General features: G+C 37.1%; 1 protein-coding gene across 3 annotated transcripts in view; it reads left to right on the top strand.

Annotated features, from left to right (window-relative positions):
- The window catches only part of BTBD9 (BTB domain containing 9), a 126,315-nt gene extending 110,343 nt beyond the window's left edge, over nucleotides 1-15,972 (top strand). The window contains exons 11-13 of one of the 3 annotated variants that reach the window (XM_030268621.4): nucleotides 2,105-2,183; nucleotides 5,880-5,900; nucleotides 6,607-9,300. In XM_030268621.4, the coding sequence (XP_030124481.1) occupies nucleotides 2,105-2,183; nucleotides 5,880-5,900; nucleotides 6,607-6,711 (205 nt within the window). In that variant the 3' untranslated portion in view covers nucleotides 6,712-9,300. Of the gene's footprint in view, nucleotides 1-2,104; nucleotides 2,184-5,879; nucleotides 5,901-6,606 lie in introns of all 3 variants that reach the window. The other 2 variants (XM_072927300.1, XM_012572421.5) reach the window with 2 other exon arrangements.
- Nucleotides 15,973-16,602: the final 630 nt, after the last annotated feature.

Genomic DNA, 16,602 nt, shown 5'->3' with positions numbered 1-16,602 from the left:
TAAATAAACCATACCATTAGGTAGAGATAACTGCTTACCTCTGAGGCCTGCCACAAACCACACCTTTCTGTTACCATGAATGATTCTAATTACACCCATTGCTTCATGGAGTAAGACCAGTAAACTACTTGAAATTAGGACTTGATTGCATTTGTAATCTTCTTTAAGCAAATATAACAAGACAGCAGTGATAAAAGTAATAGCCAGCTAAATTAAGCTGAGAAATTCTATGTTTGTGACAAAAGGAGTTTTCCCAACAAGAGAAAAATCAACTGTCAGACAAGTAGTCAGCAATGAAGCTGTTCATACTGCCAGGCTTTGGGGTAGTCTGCTGGTAGGGAATGGTGTTCTATTCCAGTTTTGCTTTGGTCCCCTTTTTCTTACATGAACACTTCTGTCTGAAGGTATTCACAACCCATTCTGGAAAACTATTCGGCTTTTTTCCATAGTAAATTAATCAAGTTAGACCTAACTTAATTTTATTTTTGAAGCCTTCTGTGATAGAGTCTGGTTTGGCTGAGAAGTTAAATTCTGGAATTCTTTTTCATGTTTTATGAATATAAAATAATTTAAATTTTAATGTGTTTAAGTACTAAACTAGTGGAAAACTGATGCCCAACTGAAACTTCTAGTTCCTGGTATTCTTTTTATTTGTTCTGTTGTACTGTTAGCACAAAGTTGTGTGTCCTTTTCCTGCTGTGTATTAGGCTGCTTGAGGTGTTGCACCTCACTCAGATCAAATGAGTATGAGTGAGGAACAAAGATTATAGTGGTCCTATGTACCTGTAGTGTTCTCAGTCTAGCCTGAAAATTATACATCAGTTCTGGAAGAGAGGTCTGTTCTCCTCACTGCCACTGGGTCAGGAGGGGGAAGTGCTCACAGCCTGAACTGCAAATGGTGCTTTTTGACATTTGTAACTTCCTGGAAGGACCTTGGTCCACACAAAGAAAGCTTGGCTCCTCTTGCTCTACTACTCCACTTAGAGTGTGAAAAGTTGGGGGGTTTTTCATGGTTTGGATTGGGGATTTTTTTTCTCCTACAGTTGTAATTTTCTTTAACCAAACTCTGGTAATTTCTTGTGAGCAGTTAATAGTAGGATGCACTTTTATTTATCTGACCTTTTTTTTAATCGAATACAGTCAATATTAGTTAAGGATTTTTGGCTTTGATCCAGGCCTTTTTACTTTGAATATTTTCTGAACTTTCAGCTTCAGAGTATGATTGTTGTCCCTGCATACAAATTATAGTGGTATAAGGTATGTATGAAATTGCATAAGCAAAGTCAAGACACTTAAAAATGAGGAAGTAGTGCTGGAAATTTGCTGCGTCTCCCCCTCGGATCCACGGGAACAGATCCCCTGTGGACCCCGGCCAGCTGGGCAGTGGGGCGAGGCGGGCAGAGGGAAGGAACTTCTCCTTGGATCCCGGGGGCTTGGAGAAGCTCCCACATGAGTCCAAAGATGATCTGGTCCCACAAGCAAAGGAAAGAGGCGCTCTCCCTCAGGATTAGTTCCAAAGTTTAATGAGGGCCTGGAGAGATCCCAGGCCACATCTGACCTTGAAGGGCATCCAGAGCAAGAGGGAGTCTCCCTGCCCAGAGCAGCCAGATATAGGGGGCGGGGAAGCAACAGCCAAAGGGGGAAGGACATGGGAGTGGCTCTCTGGGGGCAAGGCCTCAGGGTGACCACTGAGGAGGGGGCGCGTGAGGAGTCCCAGCCAGGGTCCAGTTACCTGGTGACCCTGACAGAAGGATCTGGACAAAGGGGAAGGGTCGTGAGGTGATGGACACATCACCTGGGAGGAGACAGGGGGATGGGTTGGGGTTTGATGGACATACAGCTACTGATGGGAAAGTTGGGATGAACCAAACAGATACAAAGAGGGGATATGGAGGGACAAACCATGAGGGGATATACAGTGGGAACACAACTCTACAGAAATTCAGGCAATGAAAATGTTTCTCCATTTGCCCTATTAAGGTCTCCATTTGCCCTGTTAAGTGATGACAGTACATACTGTCACTTGAATGCATTGTATATGTTTTACTGGAGGCTTTTGTGATTGTGTTCAATATTTGTATGTCCTTCTGAATTTTCTTTGTAGATCCTGGCAAACAATCACTTTTGATAAACAGCCTGCATCTTTTATCAGAATAGTTGGAACTCGCAACACAGCTAATGAGGTAAGGAACTTCTAAAAAACCCTATATTCTTCAAGAATATACTACAACACAGTTTTTCATATCTTGCAGTGAAATTGATAAGGTCTTCTCAAATGTATGTACTTCATCTTTTTGCTCTGGCAATCTAGCAAAACACTTGAACAGTGTTATTATGTATTCCTCATTTTGGCCTTTCTACACTGCCATCAAACACTCTTATTTGGTTTGGTTTTAAATTAATCCTTATTTTGATGAACAATTAAAATACCAATTTAGTGCACTAGAGAAAGGTGTATGGTGTCTGATATACTTGGGATCTATCACCCATATATTATCTTTTTAATTAACAAAACATAAGAAAAATCTCATTATTCATAAGAAAATTTTATTTGCATAACATTCACTTAAAATTAATTTTCATGCCTGGTAAATCAGTTGACTAATAGTGGCCAAACCAGGAGATTTTTGTTCATTTTATACAGAAAAAAAAAATGTTTTTCTAGCCCATCAAGTGCAATGTCATCCCTTCTTTGTTTACTTGTGCTTCTCTCTTTTGTAGTAATTGTGTCTCAGATTAAGTCCAGACTTTACTCTTGACTTCAGTGAAGCAATTTACAATATGTGAATTTAAGAGTATATGTACGTCTTTGTGAGGTTAGGACTTTATATGACATTACATTAGGACTTAATACAACATAAGAGGCACCAAAAGCCACTGTTTGTGTGTATAGACCTGCCTGTCTGTATCCCACACATGTAGGTCACCACCAAACATGGCACTTTGATGCTTTATACTTAGCTTGGGGTAGCACTACTACATTTGGATTAATTAGAATCTGTCAGCTCCAGAGGTGAGGTTTTCTGCTTGTATTTAACATTTGGGGCTGCTGGTTCCTAAGCACTGGGAGCGTCATCCAATGGCATTGTCTGTTCCCAGTGTCTTGTTTCCTCTCATGCCAGTGTTTGTAAATTCCCAACTCTTTGTTAAGAAAGAACGACATGCATTGCATTGCATAAACTTAGCAATGCAGGAAACATTGCTTTCAACTTTGAATTCTTGAAGGTAGCTTTAAGCCCTGAAGAGCAATGGCCTTTTAGCCATAACTTTAATTTCAAATTGGTTACTATTTCCAAGGAATTTAATATCTTGTATAAACATTTCTATAGAGCACTGCATAACTGTAGTGAAGATGAGTATGGATACAGGTTACAGCCATTCATGTAGTGTCTCAGTTGAATTGTAAAAACATGCTGTTTTTTCTTTTGTCTGTAAAATATGCTTCCAATGGTAATTTGGTTTTTATTTTTTAAATTATTTCTTTTAACGCCTGTAGAGGAGGAACATTGTCAGTGTGCACATATTACTAAATTACTTTTATATATATATATATTAAAGAGAGGGTCTATAACGTTTTGTCATAGATTTTAGTTTTCCAAAGAAAGCAGCAAGATATTTTTCATATTTACAAATTAAATAGGAACAGTGTAACCAAAGTCTTGGTTTGTTCTATAGTCTCAGTAGACTCTTCAGTAAGAGTACAAGCAGTGTCCAGAATTACTTGCCGACAGCTGATTGTACAGTATGTCAAACCATTTTCATTTTAAATTAAATATACAGCATATTCAGCAGCACATTCTTATTGAGGAGTGTTACTGTAATAGGTACAAAATACTCCTTACTTGTTCTACCTATCCATATCTTTGAACTTTGAAACACAATCTGCACATCTAAAGGGAAGAGTTAATTTTTGGAATTTAAAAGAAATCCCATAAAACTTCTCAATTTTGTGAATTCTTTAATCTTTTAAACTCATCTTTTCCTTGCCATGTTTTCCACGTTTTGAAAGACATGTTCACAAAATTTTTGACCTGGAGTTTGAATAGCTTCTGGTATATTAGAACATGATAGAAGTGTAACTTTCTGTTTTCTTGAGCTGTGGCACACTTTTTACTTTTGTAGAGAAAATTATTTTTTCTTATTATCATTTATTTGTCAGATAGGTCACGTGATACTTGATGTAAATTTTCTCTTGTTATTCCTCTCTCAGTATCACTGACCTGGAAAGGACACCTAGCTGCTGATGTGAGAGCTTTATCTTAGAAATTATTGCGCCAGTGAATTTGTACTTGGCCTTCCTGCTTTGCATGTCTGACCTCTCTTAAAATATCCATGAGAAGTAGAACATGGTGTGGGTCAAAGGATGATCCTGAACTGTCATTTTTTTCTTTTGAGAGAAGCACATGCAAGATTGTTTGTTTTAGTGATACTGTTCTGAAATGCTTAATTCTGATACCAGATGAAGCAGCTAGGCTCGACTGTGCTGTTTAGGCTTCTCCCACACACTGTATTCTTTATATGCTGAGGTGGCAGAGTAACTGAGAATAAAGTTCCAAATTCACAGGCTTGTCAATATGCCACGTTTTGACCATTAAGAATTTAATATGAAAGAATCAGTAAAAATGAAAGTTACAATTTAAGAATTGTGTACTTCTGACTTTCTAGACTAGTATTAGCTAAATTTCAGGGCTATCCACACTATGTTTAAAAAAACTGTATCACTATGTAAAGTGAGATTTTAAATGAGACATGCTATTATTGTGGCAAACAGTAGAATTATGGAATCTTCTGGCTTAGAGACCTCCATCACATTCTGTGCTTCCTTTCAAGGAAAGCAGCATCTTACAGAACTACACGGATAAGAGAATGTTCTTTTCTACAAGGCCTTATCCTGAAAAGTGCTGGAAAAATTACAATAGCTGTTACTTTAAAGACACAGGAATGGGTTGAGTACATAAGGGACTTCTCTAAAAGTGTAGATAAATACAAAAATTGGCTTCTCAAGAACTGTAACAGATGGAGAGAATGCATGCCAGTATAGGAATTAGTTCAGCTTTTGGAAAAAACAGAAGAAATGCAGAGGAAAACCATTTTGTGCGCATGTGTGCACATGTGTGGGTGCTTGTGCAGATTTGTAATCTGTTCATCTATGTACATATAAAGGCACAGAAATACATCTTTATGTGAGCATGAGTGTATATGTAGAAATATAAGCATATATTGCAATGTATCTGCATAAAAAACTTACGCTGAGGGGCACAAGAAAATATACTGGGGATTAAAAAAAAACCAAGCAGTGACCAAAATTTTTTTAAAATTCATTTTATGTATGCTGTCAGAATTCAAATTAGCTAGCTACATCCTCAGAAAAGACCTGGGGCTACTGCAGACATGTCAGTGCAGATGTGTGTTCAATGTTCACTTGAGCAGGGATGGTCAAAAAGAGTAACAGGATTTTAGGTTATATTGGAGAAAAGATAGAAAATACAGTATTCTGTAGTCTTGTATGAATATGTAGTATATCCGTGTCTTCTTTATGATATTTGATTCTGCCCATATTAATTTGAAAGGGTCTGGGAAAGGGCAGTTAAGATTACAAGAGATTACCTTTGTTTGTGAGAAGAGCTTTAAAGAGAATAATAATAGAAGATGTCATAAAAGTATACAAAATTGAGACAATATGTTAAAAATCAGGATTTCATATTCATCGAGCTTTAGCTTTTAAACTATACTGCATGGGAAAATAGCAAATTTAAAGCAGTGTAAAAAAATATTTTTGTTTAGTATGTGTCAACGTTGTGCAATTCATAGCAATACAATATCATATGGAAAGAGGTTTTGTAACAATTTTAAAGAGTTCCTCCCCCTTCTCCTCCCAGGCTCTTCAAGAACAAGTAGAAGTAAGTAAAGTAAAAAGTAAATTGGAAAAAATGCTTAAGAACATGATCCTCTTACTCTAAGATACAGTCACCTGTACACTGGTCCCAGGTATTGTTTGAATCATCAGAAAATGATCACTATTTCAAATGGAATATTTCATCTGATGAAGCAGCAGCCACCTTGGACACTCTGAATGCCTTTCTACATACTCCAGGACATGTCTGTAGAGCTGCCATTATTATTACAGCAGAGGGCAATCTTGAAATAGAATCATGTTGGTAATGATTTAAATTTCATTTTTAGTGTGCGTGAACATTCAGCCTCTTTAGGAAGTGATTAGATCATAAAATGTGTTTAAGACTACTAATATAATTGTTGTTATTATCCAATAGCATGTAGTAGGTATTTCTGCTAGTTGGCAAAGAAAAAAAATTGTTTACAAATATCCCTACCTGCTTTGGAACCATCTTTCTTATTTTTAGTGCCATATGTAAAGGTTGATATAATTTGAAGGCCTTCTCTTGCTCCAGTGTTGTCCCTGCCCTAATGTTTATTGCCCACGAGTAAATGTTTTTGACCTCATAGTCAAACATTTTATTTTGACTTTGTCACTGATCTGGTCTGCAGACTTCCATATAGACTTCCATATAGACTTCATCTTATTTTGATCATGTTTTTACCAGCATTAAATTGTTTTGCTTTATCTTCATTTTTTGTTCTTTCTAGGTGTTTCACTGTGTGCATTTTGAGTGCCCAGCACAAAACAGTACCCACAAGGATGAGAGTAGTAAGGAAGTAGCAACAACAGAGGTGGGGACTGGTGGACAGTAGCTTGTTTCTTGCCCTGTTGGAGCTGCAAGCACCTGCTTCCCTGCATTCCCCTCCTGGATCCACCTCACATCCTCATGTTCATCAGCCATAAAGGCAGTTGAAAGGGAGCTTTTGCAGCCCCACTGATATTCTATGAAATTATACAGAACCGTCTTGTGCTGGCACGTTTTCTTTCTGTATGAATGAAGGAGACCATGTCTGAAAGGTGGAAGTATTGAAATGGAAAAGACTTTCTCCCAAGGACATGAAGAGACTGTTCCACTCTCCCAATATGTTCAAATCAGGCTGGTCTCCAAGGGTGGAGAAAATCGGTCTTCAGTCTTCATCAAGTACCCCATTAACACCCTACCTCTCTAATCTAACCAAGGCAAGGAAAAACAGAAGGGAATAAAAGGCAGAGCTACAGTGGAAATATAAAATTACTCAAGCAGAATGGAAAGTGTATGAAATAAGTATTTGTTCCCTGGAGGCTTTTATTAGCAAAAAAAAATGTTTATGGAACACATCAGTCCAGAATATATTTTATTTTAAAAGTGATTCTTCATCCATATTCCTTTGTAACTAGTAATCTGTTTTCTAAATAATTTTGATTCTGTATTCCACTTAGTTTCTTATTTTTAACTGTAGCAAATGCTGTGCAGTAGATTAAGGAAGTATCAGCCATGTTTACCTGCTGAGATGCAAATTCTGTCATTCATCAGTGGGATGACAAGAAAAGCATTAATGATATCAACAAACTAATTAATGTACCTATATTAATCTTGACCTTAGTTGACTTTTCAGAGTACAAAATTGTCATTTCCTACATTCAAAAGGAAGTTTCTAAATCAAACATCTGTCTTGAAGAAAATTGTATTTTTCATTCCTGAAGATGACTATTTAAATTTTGCCTGCGTAAGACAACTTGCAACAGAACATCAAAAATGTTTGGTTTAGAAAAGTGGAACTCCATCTGGTCACTGACAAGCAGTTGTTCAAATACCAAAAGACAAATTTGCAGATAATTTACATTTTTCCAAGAAGAGTTGTCTTACAATCTGCAGCTAAAAATTCAAAGGCTGTGTATGCATTAACATTTCTCATGATCTTCATAAAAGATCATAAAAGATATATACTTTTGCACTGTATTGTAAAAGATCTGGTTCTTACTTTACAGTCACAGAATTCGTTATCCATCCATATCTGTCTGGATTACATTGCCTGCTACTTTGCTTGTTCTGTTTTCACACTGATGATGATGTAGTCTCTTACTCTCCAGATCTGCATGACTTTTAGGAAGAACTCCATGCCAGTCTTTCAGAGATAAAGAGATTTTGTATTAAGACAAACACTGGCATAATTGGCAAAATTGATTAGGATGCTTGCTCCTCCTCACAAAGTATATTATATTGGAAATGTCAGCTAACCAGTTTTATCAACTTGAAATTTCCTGTGGTGATAAATAACCTTGTCAGAAGAAAACAAAGCTAGTGCAGGATAAATGCAGTTTTCCAATTACATAACCATAGTGATAAAATGAGTTATATCAACATAGCAAATTGTATCTTAACTTATCACACTGCTTAATTTGAAATAATTTCCCTGTTGGATACTAGTTGTGCTAAACCCAAGAAGAAATATAATCAGTGGTAGCAATTAATCAGAGGATATTTAAAAAACACAAAAAATATCCCTTTTCTTTCAAACAAAATTGATTAGGCTATATCAATAATATTATAGTATTTTTCATTGCCAAATTACAGCTTAGTTTTGACATTTGCATACAGTTCCCTCCCTTCCCACGGCTGTGTTCTGACTTGTGAATGTCTGTTGCTGAAGATGGATGCCCACTGTGCTGTATAAAGCTTCTAATTCATGTGCTACAGCTGCCTCGGACAGTGTGGAGTTCTGAGGCGGGATACTGCATATGCCAGCCACCTCCCAGTCTGCAGGGCTGATTACCTTATGGCTTAACAGCCTTTGAGCATGGAAGAATTGAGACCAGCTACTGAGGATGCCACTCTCATGTTTATGTGCAAGTCCAAAAAGTTGGAATTTTTTTCCCTTTAAAAGCAGAAAACTTTTTCAGTTGTAATCCATCCTGGTACTACTGAGATGTCTGGAGCATATCTTGCTTTTTGTAGGTAAGTCCTTGCATGGCAGTGATGGTATTTCTTTGCAGTTCCATCAAACCAGTCTGCTTTTCTCAAACCGTGGATAAGCAAAGGGCATAACTTCCTAGCTGTTAGTATTTAGTAGCCACCATTGCAGAGAATGTTAAAAAAACTAAAATCAAAAAAGGTTGTGCCATCTGTTCTGAGCCTAGGCTCTCAGAGAAAGAATGGAATTTTTCCATTTGTAATCTTTGATGTGCACAGTTAATTTTTATGATACAAATAAGTCTTGCAGGCTATAACCTATGGAACATCTGTTTGATCTTGTCCTGTAATTCATTGTGGAAAAGAAATGTCTCTTTATTTCTTATGATGTTCACTCTCTGCCAAGAATCTGGATGAACATACCTGAAATCCCCAAAGCAAAAACTCTTGAGGTCCTACAGACCCTTCAATTTCCAACTCCCATAAATCAATTAAAAAAAAACCAAAACAACTTTGCATTATCCCTTCATGCAGGTGAATAGCTGTTTTTAGTATTAGACTTCTTCTCAGTTAAAATGGCCTTTCTCAGAGTCTTTATTTTATTTAGAGTTGCTCTAAGAACCTGGCATCAAGATGAGCCCAGTGTGCTCCCAGGCTTATAAGGCAAGCCCTGCCACAAGCCCTTCACACTTTCAACCTTTAGCCTCTTTATTTAAAGATACAGTGTTTACAGAGAGCTGAACTCCACTGGGTCTTCTAATACTGCCCACCAACAAACACCCCGAATATCGGTATTGCCAAGAAGAGGTCTCTCATCTTAAACACTGTGTTAGCAATGCATTAGTAGTAACAAAGGAGGTTACAACACAGAACTGATTTGTGGTTTTGTTTGAATGTTTTAATTTTTTCTATTTATTGTCTGTATTTATTGACTCCCAAGTTCAGATGAACTTCCTGTATATTCCTCTGAAGGTTTTTTTTTCTCCTTTTCTTTTTTATCTTTGCTTTTCTTTTCAGTGAAAGTATGTTATGGTGTAGTTTCCGGGTTTATCAAAGTGATGAAATGCTGTAATTTTTCAGAACTGTGTAATCAATCTTACCTGTTTAGAACAAGGCTAGAGCAAAACGGACTAGGTACTCATTGCTTTCTTATCAGAAACTATAAAATAGACCTGTTCGAGTTCTGCATAATGGAAATAACTATACTGACAATATTGAGCCATTGATTTTATTTGGTACTTCAGTATCTTTAAATTCCCCAGGCCCTCTTTTCTCGATTTTACTTCCATAGGTTGAATTCAGGCTTAGACTTAACTTAACGTGGAGTTCAGCAAAGGCCTTTCTAAAATTTTTTATTTAGTTAGTATTTTCTAAATGAAAATAAAAGGGTTTTTATTCACAGAATAAAATTATTTGTCGGGGAAAATTATTATCTGAGGAAATTAATTTTTAAAGTGAGCAAACATTGTGCAGCTTACAATTTTTCGAGATGCTTTTCAAGCTATTTCCAAACAGCTTTTAAACAAGTTCAAATGACTGTTAAATGGAATTACAATGAGAGAAGTTAAAGCAAGTCTAATGTAAAAGACAATACAGAGGAGATATCACTAATTTTGTTAGAATAAGAACCCTTCTTCATTGCAGTTTTCTTCCTTCAGAGCTCCAGTTCTTTATTTTCTCCATGAAAATCAGTTATTCATTATGACAACTCATGTAAGAGCTCAGTGTTTCTCAGCATTGCTGAAAAATTCAGTTTAATGTGTCTTTGTCTTTACTAATGACAGCATTAGAGAATTTTCAGTTGAGTACCTGACTTGATGAGAGTTAGTTTCCATAAAAGAAAGCAAAATAAGTCTGTAATTGTTTCCGTCTAATTAAATTTTCAGTACAAAATTTAGATGACAAAGTTATTGCCTTTCTTGTCTTATTGTTGTGTCATCGTAGTTCTGGTTATATAGTGACACCCATTCAGAGACACTTAATAAGGGGTTAGAACTTTGATTTCACAAGCTATAGATTGCATTTCTCTATGAAGATATTAATTGGCTTATATTTTGACAGGTGTTAATCTACTGTCAAATAAACAAGCAAATACATTGGTAATTTTGTTGTTTTGACTAGAGTAGTAAGCAAATGATAGAGCCAGTAAGAGTTAATGTATCCAAGAGTAAATGTTTAGGCTTGTGTGTCATCATATCAGTTGCCAGAGGACTAAACCATGCTTCAAAAATAATTGTAGGTCCCAGAGGATGCTTGAAACCTGGTTTCCATCCTCATCTCTCAGTTAATGGTTCTATATAGTTAGTTCTCTCTGAACTGATAGTCGTTAACATTTGTACTGGTTAACTTGTATATAACTAGTTAACTTGTATATGTGGAAGCTTCACAAAGCTTTGTTCAGGATACAGAAGTAAAGGTCCTGGGTCAAGTTTTAGGACTGCTTAAATACTCATACATACACACATATATATATATTTGTATGTATGTGTGTGTGTATTTGTGCATTAAACTGAGGTTGTAGCTAATTATTTAGCTTGCATTTAGAATATGTTCTAAAGCTCCAAAATGGAAAAAAAAAAAAAATCTATGCAGACAGATGTCAAATGCTGCTGTTGTGGTATGGCAGGATGCTGGTTGCTTTAAAAGTGTAAATGTTTAAAAAAGGTACAGGTGAACCAGTCCAAACTTTCTGTCCAGTTGTTAAATATTGGCGATTTGGCTGTAGTGAGGTATATATAATAAAAGGCAAGTTAAATGCTCATCTCAAAGATGTGTGCAGTCTGAAGAACACAGATATTCCTCCTAGCTACCTTGTCTGCTGTGGCTTGCAGTATTTACAGAATAAACCCTCACAGGACTTCTGTTACCTGCTGAAAAAAACCCTTCAGTCTTCTTGGCCTTGTCAAGCTTTCATCGCAAAGCTTTGCCTGAGGTAGTGGCAAAGTCCCATTCACATTCCACAGCAGAACCTGGGTCTGTCTTTGAATGCTTACATGAAAAGTTTTAAAATCACTCTGCAGCTTTATTTAGATAAAGAAAGCCCAAATTAAAAAGTGCAGCTGTAGGAAACTACAGGCATCTGTCATATGCCCATGTACTGACTGCCTGTGCAACCACATATCCGTCTTATCATACTGTATGTGTTTAATTACTATGGCATGTCCAAATGGTGGAAGTGAAGAATGAACTCCGTACACCCATGATATTACTCATTTTCACACAGCCAGTCATTAGAGAAGTACTTCTTGTACTGTTCCTTGCAGCCTAATACAATAATACAACTCAGCATTCTTAAGAAATTATAATTGATTCCTTGCATTAATGTAATGGAATTGAAGTTCAGATTACTAAATATTTGAATGAGTGGTGGCATTATCCTGCACAGGTGTAAACATGCCTCTCGACTACCTCTTAATACTTTAGGCCCTGGGCTATCACAGAGGAGGAAAGCTGCACTATTGGTAAAATGAACTTTTATTCATCCTTTTTGTACTTATCATCTTGTTCTCTTTGTGCAGCTGCTCAGTTTTTAACTTTCTCATAGTTTTCAGAATTAATCCTCTGACTCCTGAAAATCAGCAAATACACATCAACAACTTCAGTCAATTATATTGAGTCTGAAGAATTTACAAGATTAATCTAATATGGTCTTTTACACCAAATTCTGTGTGTCCAAAAAGTACCAGCCAAGTTCTGAAATACCAAGTGAGTTGGACGGTATTACTGCTCAGTTGAGGGTGTCTAAACTATGTGCCCTGTAGTCCAGGTGAACAGTAGTTTTTAGTTATCACGGTGTCCTTCGGTAGAGGAATCAGGGAATCACAGAATGATTGGGTTGGAAGGGACCTCAAAGATCAATTGAGTTCCTACCTCCCTTCCATGACAGGGACACATTTCACTAGACCAGGTGGCTCAGAGACCCATCCAAGCTGGTCTTGAGCACTTCAAGGGATGGTCATCCACAACTTATTTGGGCAGCCTGTTCCAGTGCCTCACCATCCTCATAGTAAAAAATTTTTTCCTAATACCTAATCTGAACCTACTCTCTGTCAGTTTGAAGCCATTCCCCCTTGTCCTGCCTCTGCATGTCCTTGTAAAACATCCGACTCCATCTCTCTTGTAGGCTCACTTGAAGTACTGGACAGATGTAGTCAGGTCATCCCAAAGCCTTCTCTTTTCCAGGTTGAACAATCGCAGTTCAGCCTTTCCTTCATTCATGTAATTCGTGGTTTACATCACCTTTCTGTTTTCTTTGTACTCCTGAGCTATGGTTGCTAGGTGGCAAGATTTATGGTTGATACCTGGAATCCAATAAGTGTGTTTAATCACGGATGTTAAGAAATTTTTTTCTTTGCTGAGAACTTCTAGCATATGTTTTTGAAACATAGTCAGGTCACAGATTTGGCTTTTGGGCATCTTCTGTAGCTGTCTGGATTTTTGAGTTATCTTCAGTTGTTCAAAGATGGTAAGATTCTTCTCAGAAATCTCTCATAGAGATTTGTCATGCTGAGAAATGGCTTTTGAAACAATCATGGCAGGTTCACTGCTGGAGAACAGGGGCAGGTTTCTTCTGCTTCTACAGACCAGGGTCCTGTTTGGGTTATTCTCCGAGTTTGTTTTTGCCACTTTTAATAACAAGGGTGTTGGTGTTGTGTGATCTGGATCTGTTTCAGAAATTTACTCATTTTGAGAGTTTTTTAACTACTACTACATAAAAAAACATTTGAGAATGTTTTTATGCAGTAATAAAGAGCTCATGAGACTTGAATAATTAGATTAGAAATCTCTCTTAAAGCAAGAGCTGGAGTGGCAAAGAGAGGAGTTTAGGGGAAAGAAAGACTGGTGTGGAATTACATGGCTGTGTCTGTGCATATATAGTGATGGAAACGTATGTATTAAGCAAGTTGAGTGACTATTTGCAAAGTTGTGTTTCTGTAGCATTTTCTTTGTTTAAAAATGGAATTTTGTTAAGGAATCTATCTATCTATCTGAATGTGATTGCTAAAAGAGAACATAGGAAGTGAGGCTTTAGTAGTTTTTATGGCAAGAGCAACACAAAGATTGCTCTTGTGGTCTGAGCTAGTTCTGTTTGTGCCCGGTCTTTCCAGCTCTTACTTTTTCCTACATGCTTTCCCCAACCTGCTTGTTACTCTGTTTCTTTTCCTCCTTACATAGCATCGTATCAGTGTTGCTGGGATGTTCCCTGTAATTTTCCTCCATTTTTTGATGTCTTAAGGAATTCCAAACAATTATTTAGTTTACCTCTTTATCCCATGCTGAATAAAATATCATCATCCCCTTTCATTCACATCAGACTCTAAAGGCAACTACTGCTAGGCTGTCAAGTGCTAGTGAGCAACATTAGAATTTTGCTCTCTATGGATGTGTGAAATACTAGTCCTTCTGAGCCTTGTACTTCCTGTTTACCCTTAAGAGGAAAATAAGTAAGAAGTTTACTGTTGACTTAGGAAGTAGGTCAGGTTTTATGCTGGCTTACATAACTTGAATTTAAATATAAATTTTAAGTATTTCTTTGTCACCATGGTACACCAGATACACGCTCAATTTGTTAGTAGTGCATTGTCCAAGGCATTAATTGTACATAAGTGTTCTTATCTAAGTAAACTGCATCATCAAGAGTGAACCTTGAATGAATTCATAACATTTCAGTGTCCCTGTGTGAAGGTATTTCAGCTGTCCAGGGATCTGAAGATCACACGAAGCACATGGACTCATTTTGTGAAATACAGCATTACTTCACAATTTGGACTGTGTGTCTATTAACCTTGTCCAGTGTCTCGTAAAATGTTCTTTCCTTTTTGTTTTGCTCAATGTCACTATTGTCTTTGGTTTTCTTTTTTAAGTGAGTGTTAATGTTCAGAGCCAGGCTAAAGAGAAGTTTAGCTCTTAGCGAACTTTTTCACTCATTCTCTGTTAGTGGCTCCTCTTTCTTGACAGACAGTTATTTAAAGCCATTTTACACTATGTTACCTTCCCCTTCTCTGTAGCAATTATAATTGTATTTTGAAGTTTTTGTGCATTTAATCCCTTTTCTTCTTTCTAATAGAGTGGTTCTAAGCTACCTCAGACTTTGTTGTGAACAGGTATGAGTTTCAGCTACAGTTTTTAGCCTCTGTCATAGTCTTCAAATGTTCATTAAAATGCCTGTGTATTTAGCAAAACTGGCCTGTCAGACCCTGAATGCATTTTCAAGGAACACTGTCCCAAGTGAGACATGTAATTGGGATGAATTCACAGCCTCACCTGTTCAGGCTCTCCCTGATACCTCTTTCAAGAAAAGCGTTTCAGGAGTGCAACTTCTGGTATGGGAAATGCTTCAGCTTTCTCTTTCAAGGGACACGATGCTGCCTGCACTGGACAACTGCCACATCTCCAACATCGTGACAAGCATCATAAGGCTGCATCATGATCCCTGTCTGCAGGATCCATGCTATTGCATTGGACTGTGCTCATCATATGAGAATAAACCCCACACGGCGTGTTCTGATTACCTTGGTGTCATTTTATTGTCATTTTATAATGTGGCAGATATGCATTACTGACCCTTTGGGCTATTTAGGTTTCAGGTAAAATGCTGGTTGCAGATTGTGCTGCAGTGATCCACTTGATAGCTTTGGGAATTGTCTGGTTTTGTAAGTTATCCATTTAACAACCCGGCAAACCTTGTTAGTACTGATATCCTTTTCACCAGCAGACATGCATATCATCAAACAAGCATTTTGTAACATGGAATTTTCTAGGGGCATCCAGAAAAAGAAGCATCCCAATTATTTTCTTAGTAGTAATGTGTGTATTTGTAATGAAAGTTTTATAATTATTAAACTGCTATAAGCTATTTTGTGCATGCTCTGGCATTGTATTAACAGTTTGTATTAACAGCTGATGAGCAGAGGGCTGTGGCAAACAAGGGAGGTTGGCTGTGGATTTTACAGTTTCAAAGAGCAGCAGAGTGCCAGAGTGGATGCAGGACCAGACAACGCTCAAAGCAAATAATAAAGTGAAACTGTTGTGCTTTGTATTTATTTCTTTGGGGATTCTTCTTCAAAGTATTTAACTTCACAGGAAAATATAGAGTATATTTAAAATAGTAACAATTAGAAATACACCTTTTCAAGAATGAGAGAGGTGTGATTTGGAAAATAAAGTGATCTTTTGTGCTTCACTGCTTGTCTGTAGTTTTGTTAACATAATGTTAGAACCTGTCTGATGCTGCTCACACATTGCATGTGTGAATAGAAGACTTTGGGCAGAACTGTATTGATTTCTCATCAGAGCAAGAAGTTAATAACTTCATCATTGATATATTAACTTATAACGACACAGTCTTTATATCAACACAGAAAATGGTGGTGATTTTCACAGTGACTTCCAGGCCAATGGGCATCCACTAAACTACTGCAAATATTTAGACCAACAGATGCTGGGTGTTGCTATCATTATGTGCTACTGCACTCTGGATGAAGTGTATGAATGAGTATTTCACTTTATTTCACAAAAAAAAAAAGTGGACTAATATTGTGAGACTTGAAATTCTGTTTCCTAAAAACAAACCAAAAAAGGCTTGATTTTTCAGAACTTTGTAGCTGATAAACCAATCAGACTACCATCAAAAGTGGGAGCACTGAATGTTTGATTCATGCATATTAGACCTTTATCTTCCTGGCTTATCAGCCTCACATATCGAACAGAATTTTTGTAAACCTTGCTCATCTTTCAGAACTGCATGCCCTAAAGCAGTGACGGTTCTCCAGTCTCACTCTGTAACTGTGCTACATTCCTCTATCATGTAATC

This window comes from Taeniopygia guttata, chromosome 3 (assembly GCF_048771995.1).
Source record: "Taeniopygia guttata chromosome 3, bTaeGut7.mat, whole genome shotgun sequence".
NCBI lineage: Eukaryota > Metazoa > Chordata > Aves > Passeriformes > Estrildidae > Taeniopygia > Taeniopygia guttata.
This window is presented reverse-complemented; position numbering and strand designations above follow the sequence as displayed.